The following is a 22567-nucleotide window of genomic DNA, read 5'->3' on the forward strand; positions in this document are numbered from 1 at the left end:
TGGACGGTTTTCTGCCATAAAGGAACAAAGCAAAAACGTCCAGGGCTAAAAATTGAACATTTTGATCTAGACCTGTTTCAATCACGACTAAGGGATCAATACTCTAAAGTCCCCATTAAAAATCGTGTCCATTTACAGCCATGGTAGAAGTCACTGATTTTGAAATACCAGTGATGCTCAAAGGAAATCACATGCAAATGAGATTCACATAAATTTAGCAAGCAGCTTGATAGGGAAAGTACCTAGCACATGTACAGAACAGTCTCTCTGTAAGTGTCCTTGTTCTGCACCTGCCCAGGAATCCCACTACTGTACTCTCTCCTTTCCTCTGCCGTACTTGCTCCCTCCTGCAGTGCTCTGATTCTGGCTTCATCTTCCTCCTGCAGCTTACTTGCCTTCTCTCAGGCTGCCCCTAATGAGTTTTGCTTGGGAATCTCCTTGGTGAAAGCCCCCCCCCCAACCCCCAATCATAGGAGCTTTCCCAAGTCAATTGGCTGTGCTTGTTTCTCTGCCCCCCCAGCTGACATAGGGCTTTCCCCAGCCAACTGGCTGTCTGCTTGTTTCTCTGCCCCCCCCCCCCCCACCCAGCTGACATCATAGGGGCTTTCCCTCTGTGTCCCTAAATGTCTAATATCTCACCTCTGTGTTAAGTGTCCATGTCCCTATCCCTTTCCTCATGTTCAGCACCTGCCCACTTTGTCCCCATACCCTCCCAATGTCCAGCATTACCCCTCTGTCTATGTCCCTCTTCATGACCAGATTCTCCCTCTCTCTTCCCTTTCTCCTGCATCTGTATCACAGGGCCAGCATCTGTCCCTCTCTCTCCCCTGCTCCTCTCCCTGCAGTCCAGCATCTCTCTTGGTCCCTCTCGCTACCTTTGGGTCCCCATCTGCCCCAGCATATCTCTTTCTCTTGTTCCCTAGGTGGCTCCAGCTTCTCTGCCCCTCAACCCATATATCTCTTCTCTTCACCACTCCACTCCAGTCACCACCTCCTGGCCACCCCCTGGTCAGGCATCTTCCCCCCTCCTCCATGGATGCAGCATCTTTCTCATCCCTGGTCCCCAAGCTTCGCCTCATGGTCTGCTATCTCGATTCCCTTACCTCCTTCCCCCATGCGGTCCTCTAACCTCAGTGATTGAAGCAGGGCACCCCTAGCTAGCTCCAGAAGCTTTCTCTCCAGAGCATCCTGCCTACGTGGGAACAAGAAGTTACATCAGAGGAGGCAGGATATGCTAGAGAGAGAGCTTCTGGGGCCAGGCAGCAGTGTTCTGCTTCAATTGCTTACACTGCCATGATGTACCAATAGGTTACAGGACCACCTGGGGGTGAATGAAGAGGAAGGGAATCAAAAGGAGGTGCCGATCCACCCATGGCTGGTGCAGTGCTATGGAGGCAGCTGTGGCTGATCTTCTGGTGGTTCCAGTTTGCTACACTGTGCCGTCGGAATGGGGCTCAGACTAACTCACCTCAGTGGTCAGGTTAGGGCAGGCGACAGCACCACAACGATCGTGCTGCTTTTTTGCTCAGCTGCAGCATGTGCAAGGGGAAAGGCGCAAATGAATAAGTGCAGTTTTCTTGGAAAATCTGTTTGGAGGAGTTACTGCTCCCTTTGTATTCCCTATAGCCTCTGAATGGCGCCTAAGGTGAGTTCCAGGTCATGCCAGGCAGAGTAAGCGCCTAAGGTGAGTTCCAGGTCATGCCAGGCAGAGTAAGACTGTGCAACAGGAGTGCTATATCCATTGGACTCCAAGGAAAGTCAGGACCTCCTACTTAAACCCCTCCCCCCTGGATTTCTGCTCCACCTCTCCCCAGAGTTTAGCCTAATGAAGGGTATCACCTACAGGCAAGAGCCCCAGGCAGGTCAAGTTTTCAGGATATCCACAATGAATAGGCAGGAGACAGATTTGCACGCACTGCCGGCTTGCTATGCAAAATTATCTCTTGCATATTCATTGTGGATATCCTGAAAACTTGACCACCTTGGGGCTCTCGAGTATCGGAGTTGCCTCTCCCTGACCTGCAACAGTTTCCAAGCTGTGAACATACTGCAATCTGGCAATGTTCGGTTAAATTCTTACTTCTAATTTGGTGTCCTTGTCAGACTCAGCTGCGCGTCCAAGCCTCTTGCTTGCCTTGGGACTGGATTGGTAGCATGGAATGTTGCTACTATTTGGGTTTCTGCCAGGTACTTGGAAACAGGATACTGGGATATATGGACCATTGGTCTGATCCAGTATGGCTATTCGTATGTGCTTATGTTCTCCTGCACAGTGTGATGGTCTGTGATAGATGCCACTGATATAACTTTGTACCCCACCTCCAGCCTCAGAATGCAGGGCAAAACTGTGATTCCTGAAAATTAACCATCTACACTGGATCCCACAGAACCTACAAACAAAGGAGGTATACTGCAGAAAATAATTACCTAGGACACTCCAAAGCATCTGGGCACTGTGGTCCCATGCTGTACTAGAGAAGCATTGAGCCCACCAACACTTCCAATATATTTCACTGTGCTCTAATGTGCTAGGGTGACCCACATAAGGTAAGAGCACGGTGACAGAAAAGGGATCTAAGGAAGGGATGTCCAACCACAGCCTTCGCCAGGTCAGATTTTCAGGATTTCACCAATGAATATGCATGAAATCTATTTGCATACAATGGAGACAGTACGTGCCAATATATCTCATGCATATTCATTGGGGCAATCCTGAAAACCCCAACTGGACTGCAGCCCTCAAGGACTGAGGTTACCCTGCTCTAAGGCTTTCTAACTTTTGCTCGATCTGCTTACTGGAGCAATGACACAGACCCCAGAAGATCTTTCTGTCTTTTTCCTCAGCACACAGAATTAATTACTGCCCATTTCTGATACTGTTTTTTTATTATTGTTATTATTATTATTATTATTATAAATTACACTATTAGGGATTCTGGGGTGAGGAAAGGTGAAACATGACAAATATATAAATTTGTCCCGTTTTGTACTATGTTAAGATTTAATAAAGTTTTGGAAAAATAAGCCAGATGTTACCTGGCCCCCCATTGTTTTAAAGGGCAATTAGCATGGAGACAAATTTATATCCAGTTGATATGATATGTTTGCTCATCAGGTTGAGACTTAACATAGCAGAGGAGAGCTTAAAAAGAAGATATACCATGGGAGCTCATTGGAATCCATCATACTTAGTGGACAGAAATGTGGTAGCTAAAAATTCTTAAGCCCGGCCAGGGTATTTGCTGCAGTCCCTGGATTGTAAAAATACTTTGTGTGTAGAATAATGATGCCTCTTAGTGCCTCATAAAAAGAGCCACAGCCCAGGAACTGTTATAAATAGCTTTGCTTTCAGTCTGTAATACTTTCTACGGCTGCCTCAAAGTCTGACCAGTTCAGACACAGCGACTTCTTGGACCTGTAAGGAAAAGAGAAGTTGTCAAGACACCCACTACCCCCCTCATTCTTATAACTTGGTGTCTAAGTTTAAGCACCATTTGTACTCTTAAATTATAGCAGGACCACCAAGAGACAGAGCCGGGCCTAGGACAGGGCCGCTGCTGCCCCCTGCTCTACCTCCCCCGCTTGGGCAGCTGCCGCCCCCCCCCCCTTCCCACCCCCTTACTTTCCTGCGTCTTCTCTTCTCCTCCCGGGTTTCAACACACAGGATCAGAAGACACAGACCCTGGCGCTAGGCCCCCCCTGGGAGGCCGAGTCTGAGGAATATTGCCCCCCCTTGGTGGCCCTGAATTATAGAATACTAGCAGTAGCACATATGCGGGTGAGTTTGCTTAAGTGCTAGGTGCACGATCAGCACTATTCTTTAAATGACGTGTAAAATCAGGGCGTTCGCATGGGTGGGGCCAACATTTGCACGTGTTAACTTACAAAATATTGTAAGTTATGTGGCAAAAGTGCTGTATTTAGGCACACACATTTCAGTCTGTAAGCGAGCACACCTAAATGTAGGCAAACAAATGTCAATTTATGCTACTATTCTATGATGGAATCTTGGCACTGTGACGCTGTTACAGAAATATCATCAGAGTTTATACCACCTTTATGGGCAAGCCATTCAAAGTGGATTATATAGCAACAAAATACAATAAAAGACAAAGTAAAAGATAATACTAGACAGAGACTTAATTCCATCCTACCCCTTAATAAACAATCGGGTCGATATTCAAAGCAATCTAACCAGCCAAAAATGGCTCTTGGCTGGTTAAATCGCCTGTTCAGTACCAACTGCTAATTTTCACTGCCACATAATGGACTGGTGCCGCTAAAAATAACCAGTTGGCGCCGAATTGAAAACTGGCTATTTTGGGGATGTTCTGGGGGTGAAGCTGGCAGAAACAGGCATCAGTGGCACAGTACATGAATGGTTCAAATCGTATTTGTCAGACAGACAACAATCAGGAATAGGGGGCATGTGATGAAGCTACAATGTAGTCAATTTAAAACGAATCAGAGAAACATTTTCTTTACTCAACGTACAATTAAACTCTGGAATTCGTTGCCAGAGAATGTGGTAAAGGTGGTTAGCTTAGCGGAGTTTAAAAAAGGTTTGGACGGCTTCCTAAAGGAAAAGTCCACAGGCTGTTATTAAACAGACTTGGGGAAAATCCACTATTCTGAGATAAGCAGTATAAAATGTTTTGTACGTTTTGGGGATCTTGCCGGGTATTTGTGACCTGGATTGGCCACTGTTGGAAACAGTATGGCAATACTTATGTACTTAGTTCTGTTCAGCAACAGCATAACATTATCAATGGGCACTAAACTGTGGAGTACCACAGGGATCCATATTGTCTCCCATTTTATTTAATATCTACCTCAAGCCTCCGGCTGAGCTGCTTCGGTCAATGGACACATAATTTTGCATCTATGCTGTTGATGTGCAACTACTCATACCCATTGAACCAGATCTACCCATAGCTCTTGAGTAAACTGTCTGCCTACCTAGCCGCAACTCGGGAATGGGCAAACAGCAACAAACTCTGCCTGAACCCAAGCAAAACAGAGATTGTTTGGATACAGCCAAGGGAAGTATGCTTGCCTAACCTTTAAGTTTGTACTCTTAATTTAATTCTCTGTAAGCCACATTGCGCCTGCATGAGTGGGAAAATGTGGGATATAAGCAACAAATAAATAAAATAAATAAATAAATAAATAAATAAATAAGTCTTGCCTCACCGATTTGCTTCATTTCTTTGAAGGCGTGAATAAACTTGTGGATAAAGGTGAGCCGGTTGATGTAGTGTATCTAGATTGTCGTTCCAAAAGTACAAAGACTAGGGGACACTCAAGGAAGTTGCATGAAAATACTTTTAAAACAAATAGGAGGAAATATTTTTAGGATAAGTTAGGATCTAGGTGCCTAACTTATAGCTCAATTATAGGATTGCCCCAATATGAAGCGGCAGAAGGTAAACTTGAAACAAAAGCAGCTTCAGACAACCCAGGAGAGCAACAATGGGTTAGATATTCAGTTGGCGGTGATGAGCGTTTTTTTACCTGCCATTGGCATTAAATATCCAGTTTATGTGGCCGTCCATCTCTTATGTGGTTAAGTGTGATATTCAGCACTTAATCGCATAAAGATAGGAGTGAATATCGACACTTTACTGCATAAGTTCTGAATCTGCCCCCAGAGTGCCCACAAAATAGCCAGCTTCCAGTTTAGCAGTCTGTGGTGATATTCAGCGGCAGGGGTGTAGCCAGACTTCGAGGTGGGAGGGGGCCAGAGCCCAAGCAGAGGGGGCACATTTTGGTCCCCCTCTCCCCGAGAGCTCCTACCACCACCTTGCCCGCCCCCGCCCACCCACCGCCACCGCTGCTACACATACCTTGACTGGCGGGGATCCCCAATCCCCGCCAGCTGAAGCACCGCCACCGCCGCCGCAGCACATGCTGGCTGGCGGGGGTCCCCAACCCCCACCAGCTGAAGCGCGTTTTCCAGCGTTGATCTCCGGCACCGCCACATTTCCTGCCCTGCTCTCTCTTCCCCTTATGTCATGTCCAGCATGCTTGTTTTAATGAAATTGAGCCTGTGCGCATGCTCAGTTTCACTAAAACGCTTGTGCCGGATGTGAGGGGAAGAGAGAGCAGGGCAGGAAATGTGGCGGCGCCGGAGGCCAACACTGGAAAAAGCGCTTCAGCTGGAGGGGGTTGAGGACCCCCGCCAGCCAAACCACGGGCACAGATCCAGTTTTGGGGGGGCCCAGGCCCCCACGGCCCCCGTAGCCACACCACTATTCAATGGAACTAACCAGTTAAGTGGCACTGAATATCAGTAGATAGCTGTGAACAGAAGATTTAATCAACCAGGAGCCTCTATGGGTTAGGTGTACCCTGAACTTGTTATAGAATTGCCCCTTAAGGGGTTAAGTCTCTATCAATCAACTAAAATTAGACACTGGGATATGTTCAAATTCATGCCAGATGATATTTAGCACTATTTATATCCATGAATACGCAGCGCATAGTAGCTAACCAGTTATATCGCGCGATATAACTGGCTATCTGTGAATATTCAGTACACCGCTGGCTAAGTCTGGCGGCCAAATTGGGCCGCCCAAATAGTAGGCCTATCTTTGGCTGTTATAAATTTAACCGACCAATGCTTAATATTACATAGACGGCTACGTTTAAGCCGGCAAAAAAAAAAAGTCCCTGGATATTCCATGCCGATCCCTGGAACTGGCCCGGCATTGAATATCTGGGTTTAGCACCGGCGTTGGGCAGAGAGCGTGCAGCCCGGCGCTGGCTGAATTGGCCAGAATAACAGCAATTGCAGATACAATTGCCATTACAGAACACTAAGGTCAGTCTGCATTAACGGGTCTAATTTTTGGCGCGAGCACTTACGCTAGCACACTGGTGAGTGTAAATGCTCCTCCTCCCTTCTCCCCAGGGAGCTGTGAATCAGTGGCGTACCAAGGGGGGGGGGGGGCGGTGGGGGCGGTCCACTCCGGGTGCACGCCGCTGGGGGGGTGCCGCGGCGCGCGCCTGTTGCCCTGTTTCAGTCCGATTTCGCAATTCGCATGTGTTCACTGCTCCCTCTGAGTCTGCCCCGGAACAGGTTACTTCCTGTTCCGGAGCAGACTCAGAGGGAGCAGTGAACACATGCGAATTGCGAAATCGGACTGAAACAGGGCAACAGGCGCGCGCCGCGGCACCCCCCCCCCCCAGCGGCATGCACCCGGGGGGGGGGGGGGGTCATTTTGCCGGGGGGGGCGCGCTGCAACCGGGGGGGGGGGGGGGGGCATCGGCGATCCGCCCCGGGTGTCAGCTAGGGTCAGAACGCCACTGCTGTGAATGCTGCCTCCAGAGATCTCACCTCCTAGCCAGATCAGGGGGGAGTACTTTTCATAAATATTGAAAATAATTCAACCAATAAGCATAAGCCCATATGCTGGGAGTGCCTGTGACTTGCCTTTTATTTTTGTACGTCCTCTTGATGCTGCTGCTGCTGCCACCTTTCCTGTACATCTTCATCTGTAATACATAAGACAAGGAGAAACCCAAAGTATTTTCTTAGCATGATCACCAGTGCCTTACTGTTGATTTAGCGTACCTATACACAGAGGGAGAAGGCAACCGAAAAGCATTTGGTTAACAGAGTTGTGCTGTTTATCTATGTATTAGATATGCAGATGGGGCATGGTGTACTCAGGACCAGAGAAGGGGAAGGACGAGTGCTCTACAGTGGTAGCACTGTAGCCTAAGGTGCTTCTTGAAGGAGGCATCCCCTCTAGCTCTTAGGCCAGTGATCAGAGGGGTGAAATGTGTGGTTAAAAAAAAATAAAGATTTTAAAAAGAAGAAGGTTTGAGAAGGGCAAAACCAGTCTCTTGGTTTTCTTCAAGGTAGCAGAGATTCTACCCTTCTCTATTTTAAGAAGTACTGCCACATTCCCTATGCCACAGGCACTGCTGTATTGCCTTGGAATAAATACAGCGTGAAGACTTCAAGGTCCCCTCCATGGTAGAATCAGAACAAAACGGAGCACTTACCATAAGAGTGCCCTTCGACATCATCCAGGAGGTTAGCTGTGGAAGCTGCTGTGCCAAGCCTTTACAGTTCTATTAAGGAGGAAACTGTCTACCGAACACGGAGTACTGTGACCATTCACAAGACTAGAAAACAGCATGTCTCTTATCGCAGGCCACAGCAACTTTATCTCCAGAAAAATCAAGCCAGCAGAGCTTGTAAGCTATTGTTCAGCAGTTAACAGAAGGTCATGTCAAAACAGAAAAACAACAAAGAGAGTCCAATTCTCCCGCAAAAACACACAGGGAAACAACAAGTCAAGCGGAAGATATTCAGAAGGACCAGACTGGAGTCACAGATGTTAACAGTCAAAAATGATGATTTATTAAGACCCTACACGGTCCGTGTTTCGGCCAAGAGGCCTTCTTCAGGGGTGTTCAAATTGGCAAACACAGATAATCCAATCAAAAGTGCTTATGTGATAAACCTATCTGGATGGAACTCAGGATAAGAGCTATAAAAAAGTTGTCAGCAGAGTGCATTAGCTGCATAGCATCCTCATTGGCCATATTTTTAGCCAGATTAAGGTTGACCATGCATCTGTCAGTCTGTCAACAGGAGGGCAAACCCTGGAAGCTCCGTTCCTCAGTGCTGGGCACCCACACTGAGGAACGGAGCTTCCAGGGTTTGCCCTCCTATGTCCTTGGCTGGCTGCTTTAAGCTTATTTCCTGCTTATTTAGAAGCCATTTCCTCTGTGCAGAATCTGCACAAAATTGATTTTAGTTAGCAGACAGTGCTGGCAAGCCTCACAATAGAGACAAGTAACTTCAAGGTCTCATTTGTGTAAACTGACTTTATAACTTATATCAGTCAAATGAAAAACAAAAAGAAAATTGCAATGTTGTGATACAGAGCTGGGTCCAGGCAGTGGAATACCTACCTTAGAAGATGCCACCCAGGGTGGAGCACTCCCTCCACTGAGCAAGGGGGTGAGTGGAGCAGGCACAAGGCTATTGGCTCTGCCAATCCCCTGCCCCCTCTGAGGTCAACTTCCTGTTCTGGAGTAGGGGTCCGCCAGAGCTGACAACCATGCGCCTACTCCATTCACCCCCTTGCTTCCTGCACCCAGGGTGGACCACTCCCACTGCCCCACCCTTGGTATACTAGCGTGTCCAGGAACTTAGTATGGGCTGATGGTCTTGAAAAGGAGTTGTGGAAAGATCTGACAGTTTCAGATTATAAGTCTATCCAATTCTTATCTATTAAGTCATCCAAAAGTGTTCTGGAATTTGTAGCTTGGTTGCATTATACTGGACTACATATCCCAGAAGGCTCTGAGAGGCAAGCATGAACAGTGACCTTGTTAAATCTTCTGCCCTCCCCAACCCAATAGAATGTTCCAAACACTTATGCAGTTAGGGAGAGAAGAAGTGAAGGCCACGCAAAGATGAGAAAATATTCTTTTTATTACTTACCAAGCTAGAAAATAGACTACAGTTTTTTTTCTCATGGGAGAGTTACAACAAAGCTGCACATGGGTGCTATCTCTGAATACTTCTCCAATTTTGTCCTGTCATTTATCACCTTTTATACTCTTCTAAAATTATACAGCTCTATCAGTTTGATAATCATTAGTTTCGACCACCTTGATCGTGATTATCAGACAAAGCAGGAAAAACCCAATCCTAATCATCATGTTCCATTTCGCCAGCAATCATTTATCTATGTTCCTGCTCTGGTAACAGAAAAAGCCCTTAAACTACATTTTTTAGTAAACACCATGCATGGAAAGTTGCTTCATGTTATCTTTTCTGCAAGCCTTGTCACATGAGCTTGGCATGATTTTTAGCTCTGGCTTACAGCTTCAGGCCTCTGAACCTGTATATGACAGGCCTAGTAAGGTCATTATATACAACCTGAAGCTTGTGTTTTGGTGGAGGTCAAAGGATACACCTGATGCTTCATTAAGTGTTTTCGTTTCGACTTTCTCATCTTGGTCTTCTCTGAAAACGCTCTGGCAAGTTCAAACAACTTCTTTCGCGTTGCTAAGGAATAGAAGAACGATAACAAAACAAAAAAAATCCATAGTTAAAGAGACTGTTTATGAAAGGTAACAATAGCAAAGGTTCATAAGCAAGATCAATTCTTGCATTTCATGTGCAGGATGCTATTGATTTGTTGGAACTTAGCTCACACCTTTTTCAGTAGTAGCTCAAGGTGTGTTACATTTAGAGTTACCATAATTTGTCCCCCAAAATGGAGGACACATGCCCCGCCCCACAACACACCCCACCCCCTTTCACGCCCTCACTCCGCCCCTGTCACATTTTCCCCTCCCCCCTGTCACACACCCCATCACCCCCCCTCCCTGTCACCCTCCTCCCCTTACCTCACTTCAACTCTCGGTGGCCATTTTGAATCAGCGCCGAGATCAGCAACAGGAAGGATGCATGCAGGGCAGCGCTCCAGGCAGGAAAGAGGGGGCTCTTTCCTGCCCTGAAGGCGGAAGAGGTCACTAGACCACCAGGGCAGTAGTAAGTAAGGGGAGGGGAGGCTAGCAATCTGCCCGTTTGTCCGGATTTCTGGACAAACGGGCAGGCTGGTGGGCGGGCCGTCCTATAGGACGGCCTGCCCACCAGCCTGCCCTTTGTCCAGAAATCCGGACAAATGGGCAGATTGGCTAAACCCGCCCGGTTGCCCGGACATGTCCTCAAAAAGAGGACATGTCCAGGTAAATCCAGACATATGGTAACCCTAGTTACATTCAGGCACACTAGGTATTTCCCTCTTCCCAATCTAAGAAGTTGATATTCAAAAGGACTTAGCTGGGCAGTAGGGGCTCCTGCCTGGCTAAACCCTGCTGAGCTAGCCAGCCACCGATTTTCAGCCACACAACAGGGCAGTGCCACTGAATATCATTGCTAACCAGCTATCCCTTAACTGTATAGGTTTGGGGTGGGCTGGAGGTGGAGTTGGGGCTGAACACCAACATCCAGTTATCAGCAATATTCAGCCACTAAACCCCGGATTCTATATAGCGTGACTTAAGTTGCATGCGCAAATCCAGTCATATTTTGGATTTACGCACGCAACTTAATTAGTTAACAAGCCAATCAGCGCTGATAATTGCCATTTAACAATCAATTATTGAACCTAATTGGCATTAATTAGAATTTACGTGCAGAACTAAGCGTATTCTGTAACGTGATGCACGTAAATTCTAAGTCGCATAGTTGAAAAGGGGAGTGGCCATGAGCCTGGAATGGATGGGTTGTGGGAGGTTCTAAAATCTATGCATGTGGTTATAGAATACACCCGGTCCACGTGTAATTTAGATGTCATCATTTACACAAAGTTTTACTTGGCGTTACTGCCCGCAATTAAATTTAGTTGTGCAGATAGGCACTTGGCATATTCTATAAAACGCATGGAAATTTAGACTTATTTATAAAGTACATCTAAATTTAGGCGTACTTTATAGAATACGCCAAGGCATTATTTCATTTTGGAGCTGATTTTTTAGGCAAGATATATAGAATTTAGTCCTATCTGGCTAAATAAGCGTATAAAGTTAGGCCAGCTGTCTTAACGTCATGTGCTGAGTTAACTGGTCTGAATATTGGCCAGTGTCCAATTAACTTCTGGGTTAGCAGACACACCCAGGATGCTAGGAGCTATGCATGCCCCAGTATTGAATATCCAGGGTTAGGTCAGCCTCCAGCAGGAACAGCTTACAAGACGCTTACTGCCACAGGTTGAATATGAGTCCCTGAGGCCATGGTGGTTTAAGTGATTTGCCCAAGATCACAAGGAGCAGCAGCAGGATTTGAACCCTGGCTTCTCTGGCTGTCAGCCCTGAATATGTATAAATGCTTTCATGTACTGGCACAGGGGCACAAAAAACAACAAGGCAAGCGATCTGCAAGATCCAACGTGTTTTAAAAGCAATAGCAATATCTTATGTTTTTAAATTTTGTATATTATATAGTTTTTATGAGTTTGATATTTTATCATTTGATTTGTTTGTTGTAGCCCCTGACGCAGCCCTCTGTGGGCAAAACACGGCCTGTGTCGGGCAACTTTCTTATATATGATATCTCTAATAAAATCCTTTGGATGTCACTTTGATCTGCTCGTTTATTCTGGCACAGGGGCAGACTGACCATTCGGGCAACCGGGCAGTTTTTAAGGGCCCAGAGGCTCTAGGGGGACCACAGGCTCTCTCCCTCCCCCCCCCCCCCGAGCCTCAGTGGGCACTCCCTGGTCCCATCTTGAAGGGCCCTGGTGGTCTAGTGGCCTCTTTCCTGCCCACTGCCGCTATTCTACCCGGCGCCATGCCACCATGATTTAAAAATGGCTGCCGAGACTTCCTGTGGCAGTCTTGCGAGACTGTCGAGACCTGTGAGACTACCATGGGAAGTCTCGGCACCCATTTTGAAAACACAGTGGTGCTGGGCAGAACAGCGGTAGTGGTCAGGAAAGAGTGGAGTTCTTTTTTGCCCCTGAAGAAGCCACTAGACCACCAGGACCCTTCAAAGTAGGACTGGGAAGGGACCACTGAGGCTCAGGGAACTGTAGTGTGCAGGAGGGGGGGCTGCAGCTGTGGCAGTAAGGGGGCTATAGTATGTGGGGAAAGGGGCAGTGGCAGTGGGAGGGCAGTGAAGCAGTTGGGGGTAGCAGGCAGCGGCCAGGGGAGGCCCAATGATCTTCACTGCCCGGGGACTCAGATCACTGTCAGCAGTGCCATAGTGAGGGCGGCTGACACCCGAGGCGGGTCGCCGCTGCGCTCCCCCCCCCCCCAGGTGCAGCACGGCGCACCCCCCCCCTCAGCACGCACCCCTCCCCCCCCGGAGCGCATTCTTACTAGCATAGGAAAGCGGGGAGTGGGCAGGAGGGCCGATCCACCCCGACTGCACGTCGCTGGGAGCTGCGTCGGCTCCGCTGGTTCCCTGCTCTCTCTGCTCCGGAACAGGAAGCTCTCTGCTCCGGAACAGGAAGTAACCTGTTCCAGGGCAGAGGGAGCAGGGAACCAGTGGAGCCGACACCCCCCCCCCCCCCCCCCAGCAGCGTGCACCCGGGGCGGATCGCCCCACCGCCCCCCCTTCCTACGCTACTGACTGTCAGTCCACCCCTGTATGGGCATCAGTAATGCTTGATTCTACGCATCAATCCCTGGATTCTATATAGGTCACTCAAGTTTGGTTCCCACCTAGATCTCAGATTGGCACCCAAAATAATTAGTTCATCGGCTCCAATGCTTTAATTATTGGAACTAACAAGTATTTCCTTGGCACTAATTATGATTTGGGTGCCGATCTGGCTACACATTATTTTGTAACAATGGGCGTCTAAATTGGATCACATGCAACTCAAACGGGGGTGTGGCAATGAGAGGGGCATTCAGAAAAGATAAGCACAATTTTGCCAGCCAGGATTTGCACCAGGTTTCAGTTGGTGAAAGACCCTGCATCCAAAACTGACTGACATGGTTCAATGATTCCCATGAATGGAATGCGACCATACCGCGCTATAATCTTTTCAGGAAGGATAGGGAGGGCCAAAGGGGTGGAGGAGTGGCACTTTTTGTGAAAAATAATATCAGAGCGGCTGAAATGCAGGGAACCTGGAGAAAGGAAGAAGCTATATTGGAAAGAGAAGATAGAACCTGCTGTATCCACACGGGTGTTATCTACAGACCACCGGCACAAATGGAGAAGCTGGACAAGGATCTGATAGAAGACATCTATAAGCTTGGAATGAAAGGAGAGGCACTGTTGGTGGGAGATTTCAACTTGCCTGATATGGATTGGAACAACTTGTCGGCAGAATTGGAAAGAAGCAGAGAGATCGTGGATGGGTTGACGCTAGATGGGGGGAGTGTTTCCAATGTCCAGGTGGGTGCCCACCTAGACAATAGTGATCATAACACGATATGATTTGATATAAGAGTGAAAGCAGAGTGCAAACACTCAAAACTCAAAGTACTGAACTTACCGTGAAACTCTTCTATGATTGCGCCAAGCACGTCTCCCTCCTTGCTTTTCCTTTAACAGCTCGCATATAATTTGCATACCATTTCCTTTGGGCATTGGCTAGCTAATTTTTTGTGCTGTTCCAGCAGTATATTTTCTGTGCTGTACCACGGAAGCATCAGGCCATAAATTAGCTAAGCTGAGCCACTTTGTTGAGCAGTTCTAGCCCAGTCCTCAACAGAATCACATTAGCATGGCAAATAGCATGTGGCCCTGTTTATGTCATGCTCTAACACAGTTGTCCATTGAGATGACCTGACACCTTCAGATGGGTTGGAAGCTGTGAATGTGATAGGTGTGTCCTATTTTTATAGCACTATCTAATCATAATACCATGTGCTGCAGAAAATGCAATAACCCCTGACCTTATCACACCCCAAAATCATCCAGCAATACAGAAACCTCTATAGGGTCATCCATGCGCACAGCATGCTGGGAAGACTCACATTTCCCCATGTGTTTCAGTTTATCCCTGAATAAGGCATCTTCAGTTACAGCACTGCTAGTCTCACAGGCTTCTGAGGGACAGGGGACTACAGGACCATCATCTGAAAAGCAAGTAACTGATTACTACAAGACAACGAGACGTACAGTCACCAGATACCAAGTGTCCACACTAAATAAATCCCATGTATTCCAATCTTACCATAAGAATTTAAAAACGTATTAATTTTCAAACATTCAAAGGACATATTTATTTTCTAATTTAGATTAAATTGATGTAGGGGATGATAATTTTTTGTGGAAAGATAGGATTGTATACTTAAGAAATACATTTTTGATTGATTTTATATATTTTTTAAATGATTAAATCTAAGAACAATGATTTCAAGACAAAATTGGATGAGCAATTAATGGGTCTGTGACACCAATGTACAAGGTGGTAGTTTTAAAAATCAGTTTGGTGATTTACAGAAATCTGTGTATAAATGTAGGGACAATCTGTGCCATATAGGCCATTTATGGAAAAAGACTGATGATGAAAAGTCTCCTGCTCTTATGTTTCAACAACTCCATTCGTACTTGGCTCAGTTTTTCACCCTTATACTGTATTTCTTTGTTGCTTGTTTGCATTATCATCAATAAAATCATTGAATCTTAAAACATTTTTTCATGTGAAGAGGTTGATTACACAAGAGGCTTTGTATACCCATGGATGAATCCAAACAGGTCTGAGAGACATAAAAAACGTATGAAGTTTGTTTCCCTGTCTGAGAGTATTAGTGGCAATGAAGGGTCGAAAGATGACTTCTTCTGGGGACATAGAACTAAAAGACTAAGGGACCCTTTTACTAAGCCATGCAGGCACCCAGGCGCACCTAATGCGCGTCAAATTGCCCGGTTACCACGCAGCTCTTACGGTAATTTCAATTTTGGCACACATCCGCTACGCACGTCTGAAAAATATTTTTTATTTTCTGACGTGTAGCAGCTACGAGCATCAAGTGGAATTTGACGTACGTAGACCATCACCGCCCGGTTACCACATGAGACCTTACCGCTAGGTCAATGGCTTGCGGTAAGGTCTAAGACCCGAAATGGCCGTGTGGCAATTTTCATTTTGCCGCACATCCATTTTCGGAAAAAATTTTAAAAAGGCATTTTTTGTAGATGCGCTAAAATATAATTTTGCGCGCACCCATTCTACACTACCACAGGCCATTTTTCAGCGCACCTTAATAAAAAGACTCCTAAAATTGCAGGGTATAATGCAGAAGGCCCAATATTATTGATTTCAATTGCCCAATGATGCAGAAAAGGTAGGTTTGAACGAGGGACCTGATAATGTGATCAACTTGGTCCAGAGACCTAACTCAAGTAGAACAGCAACTATTATCAAAGGGTCTATCCATCAAAAAACATGATACTTTCCAGTTTAGAGCTGATCTTGTGAGGCTTGTTAGATCTTTGATTACAGAAGTATATTTAAATCGTCTTTATTGAGGTTGAAAACAAAATATCACATTCACATGTTTCTAATAAAGAATTTTGTATCAACATCGAGTTTTTAACTTTACTCCTTAATCTACCCATCCCTTCCCCTCTAGTCCACCCTACAGCAGTAGTTCTATTTCTGCAGAATTAACAGTTTTATTATTCTTTAACATGCTTTATTTATACAATCAAGTGTCTTTACCTGCTATGGAACAGGGAGAGCTTTGGCTCTTAAGACTCTCCCAGGTCATGCGGTTTTGCTGCTACTGTTTTCAATCTTCCCCCCCTCCCCCCCGGGACTTTCCTAATCATGTTCATTTCTCTTTGTTTTGTTTATCAATTCACCTCCCCTTAGTCCTTGCTGTTTTCTTTAGTCTTAAATGTTCAATAAATGTCCTCTCGCTGCAGGTGTTAGGGTCTGCCAGAATGCCGACTATCTCTTTGATTACAGAAGTATTACTTTGAATATCCTAGTGACGTTGAATATCCTGGAATTCTATTTGGCTATGGCCAGGTCACAAGGATCCCATTATTAACACCTTTAAAAAATTAATTTTGAAGGATATCACGACCTTGCAGGATACATGTCAACATAAAACTTCTAATTTATCTAGGGGCCCTTTTACTAAAGGGTTGACGAACGACAATTCCGGAACTACCATCAGGAGCCTGGAGGTAGTTCCCACCCCCAGCATGCACCATTTCTGGCACTACAAAAACATTTTCTATTTTTGTAGCGCTGGTGCTTACCCAGCAGTAATCGGATATCGCCACATGCTGCCTGGTTCCTGCGGGGTTAGTGCAGGAGCTCTTACTGCCACCTCAATGGGTGGCGGTAAGTGCTCCCCCCTCAAAATGGCTGCACAGCAAGTTGTTCACTTACCGCACGGCCATTTCTTTTCCAGAACAAAGAGACAGCCTTTTAGCCGCTGCGGTAAAAGGGGGCCTCAGCGCTCATCAAAACCATGCGCTGACAATAGTGCAGGCCTCCTTTTACTGCAGCTTTATAAAAGGTCCCCTAGAGAATAACACGATGCATTGAAACAATTAATGATTCCAGTATAGTCTCAAGGCCGTAGAAAAGGGGAAGGTGGTAGTAGTGTGAGATAGACAAACCTACTGTAGAGAAATATATCCACTTTAACCAGGTACAGAATTATATGAAGTGAAAATCTAATCTATGTCCTTACAGTCTCAGATAAAGAATTTTGTGAGTTGAGTTGAATCATGGGATGAATATCAGTTTCCGAATGTGAAATACCCACAAATATCCGCTACTGACACCTTACTAAAGGCACATAAATATTTGGATTCCCTTCCTGTAAGGCCTATTATTTCATCCCCTGGTTCTTTGCTTGAACAACATTCACTGTTCGTTGATCTGTTTTTATGACCTATGGTTAAGGACATTCTTTTTCTGTTAAAAACACCACACATTTTTTAAAATGTTGAAAAAAACGTTTCTGAAGATGTTTTGACACATGCGTTTTCTTTTTATACCAGTATTCCTCAGGATGAGGCTCTTATGGTTCTGTAAGATAGTTTGGACACAAAGCCTTGACTATGTAGAGTGTCCTCCACAGATTTTCTAGTGGGTTCAGCCAACATAGCCCTTAAGAAAAATTATTTTCTTTATAAAGGACAGTTTTACTTACAGATCTCTGGAACAGCTATGGCTCTTTCTTTGGCAAATTTATAAAATGCCTTTATTTGAAAATGCTTACATCGACTGCCTTTTTTTCGACAAAAATATGCATTTGGGTTAGATATATTGACAATACAGTTATGTTATGGAAGGCACCAAGATGTAATTAGAGATGTTTTATAAGTGGTTAAATTATTGCAATGAACACATACAATTTACTATGAGGTTCTTTTACTAAGCTGTGACAAATAGTGGCCTTAGAGCGCCCTTGCATGGGTTTTTCCCACACGCTAAGGTAATTTTTGCCACAGCTGTAAAATGGCCGATTTTCCTTTTTTTTTTTTTTTTGTATTAATGGCCTTGCACTAATGTTGAAAAGTATCCAAAATGTTGCTTACATTGGTTAAGGGAGATCAACTGCCAGACTTGAATTAATGTTAATGAACTAAAACCTCAACTGCCCCAAGGATGGCCAATAACGCCTACTCCCTGATTGGGCTACTATCACAGGTTTTCTATCTAACTAATGCCCAGAAACCCCAGAGCATGGGAAAACAGCCCCACTATGGAGGAAAAAAAATAATCCCCCCCCCCCCCCCCAAATGGGCAGCTATAAGTCACTTAACAGTCAGTCTCCACAATAACCAAAATTGTGTGATTTGTTTGATTTACCTCCTAGAAATTCATTGGCATCATCTCAAACCTATCTTAATCTGCACTATCCTTCCTGCAGGAATCTAAAATACAAGACAATCTACGCTTCTTCCTTTTCATTCATCAGCCCACGAACCTGGAATGCTTTGCCGAGACTCCTGAAAGAGACTCCGGATCATAAAACATTAAAAAAATTACTAAAACTTATTTGTTTAGTAAAGCCTACCCCGAAGTCCACAATGCTCTTTAAACCCCTTTCCCCCCCCCCCCCCCCCCCCCCGCTTTTTCCCTTCTGTCTGCTTCCCTTTTGTTGCTCCTGTATTCCCATCCGTATTCTCTTTTTCAGCTGCTTTTGTACTTGTATTTGTCACTTTTTTCTGGAACAATTTTTTCCTGCTGTATTATGTAATTTTCTAGTAACTTTGTTAGCCACATTGAGCCCGCATAAGATGGGAAACTGTGGGATACAAGTGAACAAAATAAATACATAAATAAATAAAATTGTGAAAACACAAAAAGAACTCAATTGTGAAAAATCTAATTCCTAACACTGTGCATAATACAAATATAAGACAAATTGTTATGTTACGTTATGAATCTTTAGATTGAATACCTTGAGATGAAATACACAAATTGATTGGGATTCATTTCTTTAACAGAGCACAATACTATCTTTTATGAATGGCTTCTTTATTTATGTATGACAAGACAGACTATATTTCAGTGTGGATACTCAGTATTTGATTGACTATCCATGAGCTAATTAGTACTGTTGTTTGAATCATTGGAGTATGCATGTGGTCAATACAATCAAAACAGAATGGATCCATGAGCTAGGGTTTTGATAGTAGTTTAGGAGTAATACAACAATAGAGATGGGTGAAATGATAGATTAATAGAGCCTGGGGTAGTTGTTATTTGAGTAAGACTTCAAAGATTCCTATGAGAAAATGTGAATTGTGAGTTAAAGACATCAATAACAATGATGTGTTTGTGTTTTAATTGGGTGTTTAAAGTTTCAATACAGTGAAACACCATTTTGAACAGTATTGCGGAATCACAGACTGAAGACGTGAGTTTGTGTGGCTAAAGCAACGTAGTAACATGGTGAAATGTCGGCAGATAAAGACTTGCATGGTCCATCCAGTCTGCCCATCGAGGCAGCTAGAGTGTTTGTGAAGAGTGAAAGATGGGCTCATATCCAATGTGGTTAAGTTTAAATACAGTGAAGTCCCATTTTGAACACCCTCCAAATCAACTCTCACCCCAACTGTGCAGATCAAACCATAACCTTTTATTCCTATTCCTCTCCTTCCTCTCCCTTTCTCATGTGCCCCATAGAATGTCCGCTGTCTCCGAGAAGCTTGCCTACATTCACAACCTCTTTATCTCTCATATTCTGCATCTTCTGACTCTCATTAAGACTTGGCTTTACCTTGAAGACTCTTCTTCAGTTGCTGCCCTCTTCATACTATGAGCGGCAGCCATTTTGGAATGCAGGCCAGAACTGGGAAGGATCGAGTGAGCATCACTCCTGCCTGATTTCGCCCTGTAGGGGTTAGACTCCTGCCTATATAGCTGTAATACAAAGCTTAACAACCTCCTGCAATTTGTTCTACAGACTGTACCTTAAAGCAGAGTGAACTTTATCTTGAATTTGCTCCTTAGCAGGAACTGCTTTGGGCGCGCATATGTTTAAAAAAAAAAAAAGGGCCCCTCAGAGTGTTAACCCAAAATGTTCCACATTACACATTTCCACATTCCTCATTGCTGTTTTCTCCAGGAGGAGGCAGGAGCTCTTTAACCCGTTCCTATTACACCCTCTAGACCACAGGGACATCTCCAGTAGTCCTGAGGGGGCCTATAGGGGTGGGGGCAGGTGGGTCAGCCTTCTATTTCCTTCAATGTGGGGGGGAGGGGGTTGTCTGCTCACCTGGCACTTTTTTAATGCAGGTGCAGGCTGAATATTGACCAAAACCAGAATAAGCTCTGGTGGCTAGCAGACAGACAATTAGCCCTGACTATTCAGTGCCGGTGCCCAGACATGGTTTGGCATTAAATACCTAGGGCTAACTCTGCCCACGTTGGGTTGAATATTGACCAGATAAAGTTTACTCATATTTGTCTACAAAAATGTAAAAAATGTTAATAGGAACAGGAGTCCCAGAGGAAGCTCTACATAAAACGTGAGCCACATCTGTTTCGTCTCCTTGGAAGATTAACAAATTAAGGGACCCTTTTACAAAGCGGCGGTAAGCCCAATGCAGGCTTACCACTCGCTATACTGGGCAACTGCAGCAGCTCGGTGGTACTTCCCAACCCCAGCGTGCAGTCATATCCGGCGCTACAAAATTATATTTATTTTTGTAGTGCCGGGGTGTACCTGGCGGTAATCGGGCAGTGCCATGCCATGGCTGGTTACCACCGGGTCAGCATGGGAGCCCTTACCGCCACCTCAATGGCCACGCAGCAAGTGCTTTACTTGCCACATGGCCATTTCCTGCAGAAGAAATGGACTACCCTTTTACCAGCTGCGGTAAAAGGGGGCCTCGGCACGCAACAAAAACAGGCGCAGATGCCAGTGCAGGCCACCTTTTGCTGCAGTTTGGTAAAAGGAGCCCTTGATGAACACGTTTATGGGTATGAGTAATGTTGTTTGAAGCTTTAAGATAGCATATTTAAAAAAAAATTAATATCAATAGTAATTAAAGTACACACTTAAAAATGGACCAATGATAAGAAATAATGCCAAGGAATTGTATTTCCAGGATAAAGTTCTGAGGTACTTTTTTCTCTCCTTTTAAAGGAACTGTTATTCTGATACCCCTATATCAATTTAATCAAAATGAGAAAACAAGAAGTTCTTTGAATTTTTGAAAATTAATACATTTTAAAGTGGAGACTGTAATATATGGGATTTAGCTTGAGTACTCATTAGGTTCCCAGATGTCTCCAGGTCAAGAAGAACTGACTCATCCAGCTCTGCTTTAGCCCCACCCCCCACCAGCACATCTGGACTTGCAGCTCTAATCTCCTTCTGAAAAACAAGACTAGGACCATGTGGATAAAACCAGTACTAGATGTCCTTGTCCTTCATGACCTGAAGCTATCTTCAGGGCTGCCGAGAGGGGGGAGGCGGGGGGGGGGGGGGCAAGATTCCCCTAGGCCTGGCCTTCAAGGGGGGGCCCGGCATTGAGGTCTGTTTCTCTCCTGCTCCTGACGAGGCCCGGGTGATCGCGTCCCAACAGGAGCAGGAGAGAGAAAATTCCGGCGCTGGGCCCCCTTTGAGGCAATGCGGAGGAGAACATCACTGGAGGAAGGCTTCTGCCGGTGTAGCTTGGGGATCCTTGCCAGCCAAGGTATGTAGAGTTGTGGCAGGGGGCAGGGTACTGGGGCAAAATGTGCCCCCCCACTTTATGCTCCGATCCCCCCCCCCATATTTTGTAGTATGCCTAAGCGGCGGTCTGGGGGGGTGACAGCGGCAGTCCTGGGGGGGGGGGGGGGGGCAACAGCGGCGGGACCGGATCAGTCTCTCGGCGGCACTGGCTACCTGGTAACCCTACAATGGACATTAACACAAACACCATGTGCCCAAAATTTAGCTTGGGCAGCGCTTTTGATGTCTGCTGCCGGAGTTAAAACCTGGATATTCAAAGCCAGGCTATTTCCGGTGACTGGTATTAAATATCCGGGTTTTTTTAATCGCTACAAAGTTAACCAGCTATGCCGATATTCAATGCTAGCCAAATAACTTTTTAGTGGTTAAAGGCGGCTATTTATGCGGTCCTATATGACTGCTAAACTTATCTAGTTAGGCGCTGAATATCGGCAATATCGCCAGTTATGCGCTAGGCGCTAACTGGCAATATTCAGCGGAGATAACCGGATATCTGCCCTCAATACTAGTGATTGGATGCCAATATGCTATTTAACCGGTCAGCAGCCGTGTCTGGCTGGTTAAATAGCTTTGAATATCGAGGGGCATATATTGCATTTCATCACCTATATCAGTGTTTCCCAAGTCCAGACCTGGAGTACTCCTTGCCAGTCAGGTTTTCAGGATATCCACAACAAATATGCATGAACTTGATTTGCATACACTGCCTCCTCTATCACTTTCATGCATATTTATTGTGGATATCCTGAAAACCTGACAGGCAGGTTGGTACCCCTATATTGTGGGGCTAATGGTTTGGCCTCTTTTCTATCCCTTCTTATGCCTAATTGTAACAGCATTCAGGCTAAATTGAGGGCCCTAAAAGCAAAACCTTAATCAAATATCTCAGTCACCAGTGCATTGAACAAAGATA

At 45.4% G+C, this 22567-nt stretch overlaps 1 protein-coding gene across 9 annotated transcripts in view; it reads right to left on the bottom strand.

The window, feature by feature from the left end:
* Positions 1–2697: 2697 nt before the first annotated feature.
* The window catches only part of CUEDC1 (CUE domain containing 1), a 137156-nt gene continuing 117286 nt past the window's right edge, over positions 2698–22567 (bottom strand). For all 9 annotated transcript variants that reach the window (XM_030222513.1, XM_030222507.1, XM_030222508.1 and 6 more), the window contains 5 exons: positions 14470–14571; positions 9943–10036; positions 8014–8072; positions 7436–7497; positions 2698–3415 (listed from right to left, as the gene is read on the bottom strand). In XM_030222513.1, coding sequence (XP_030078373.1) covers positions 7439–7497; positions 8014–8072; positions 9943–10036; positions 14470–14571 — 314 coding nt within the window. In that variant the 3' untranslated portion in view covers positions 2698–3415; positions 7436–7438. The remainder of the gene's footprint in view (positions 3416–7435; positions 7498–8013; positions 8073–9942; positions 10037–14469; positions 14572–22567) is intronic.

Source organism: Microcaecilia unicolor, chromosome 13 (assembly GCF_901765095.1).
Source record: "Microcaecilia unicolor chromosome 13, aMicUni1.1, whole genome shotgun sequence".
Lineage (NCBI taxonomy): Eukaryota > Metazoa > Chordata > Amphibia > Gymnophiona > Siphonopidae > Microcaecilia > Microcaecilia unicolor.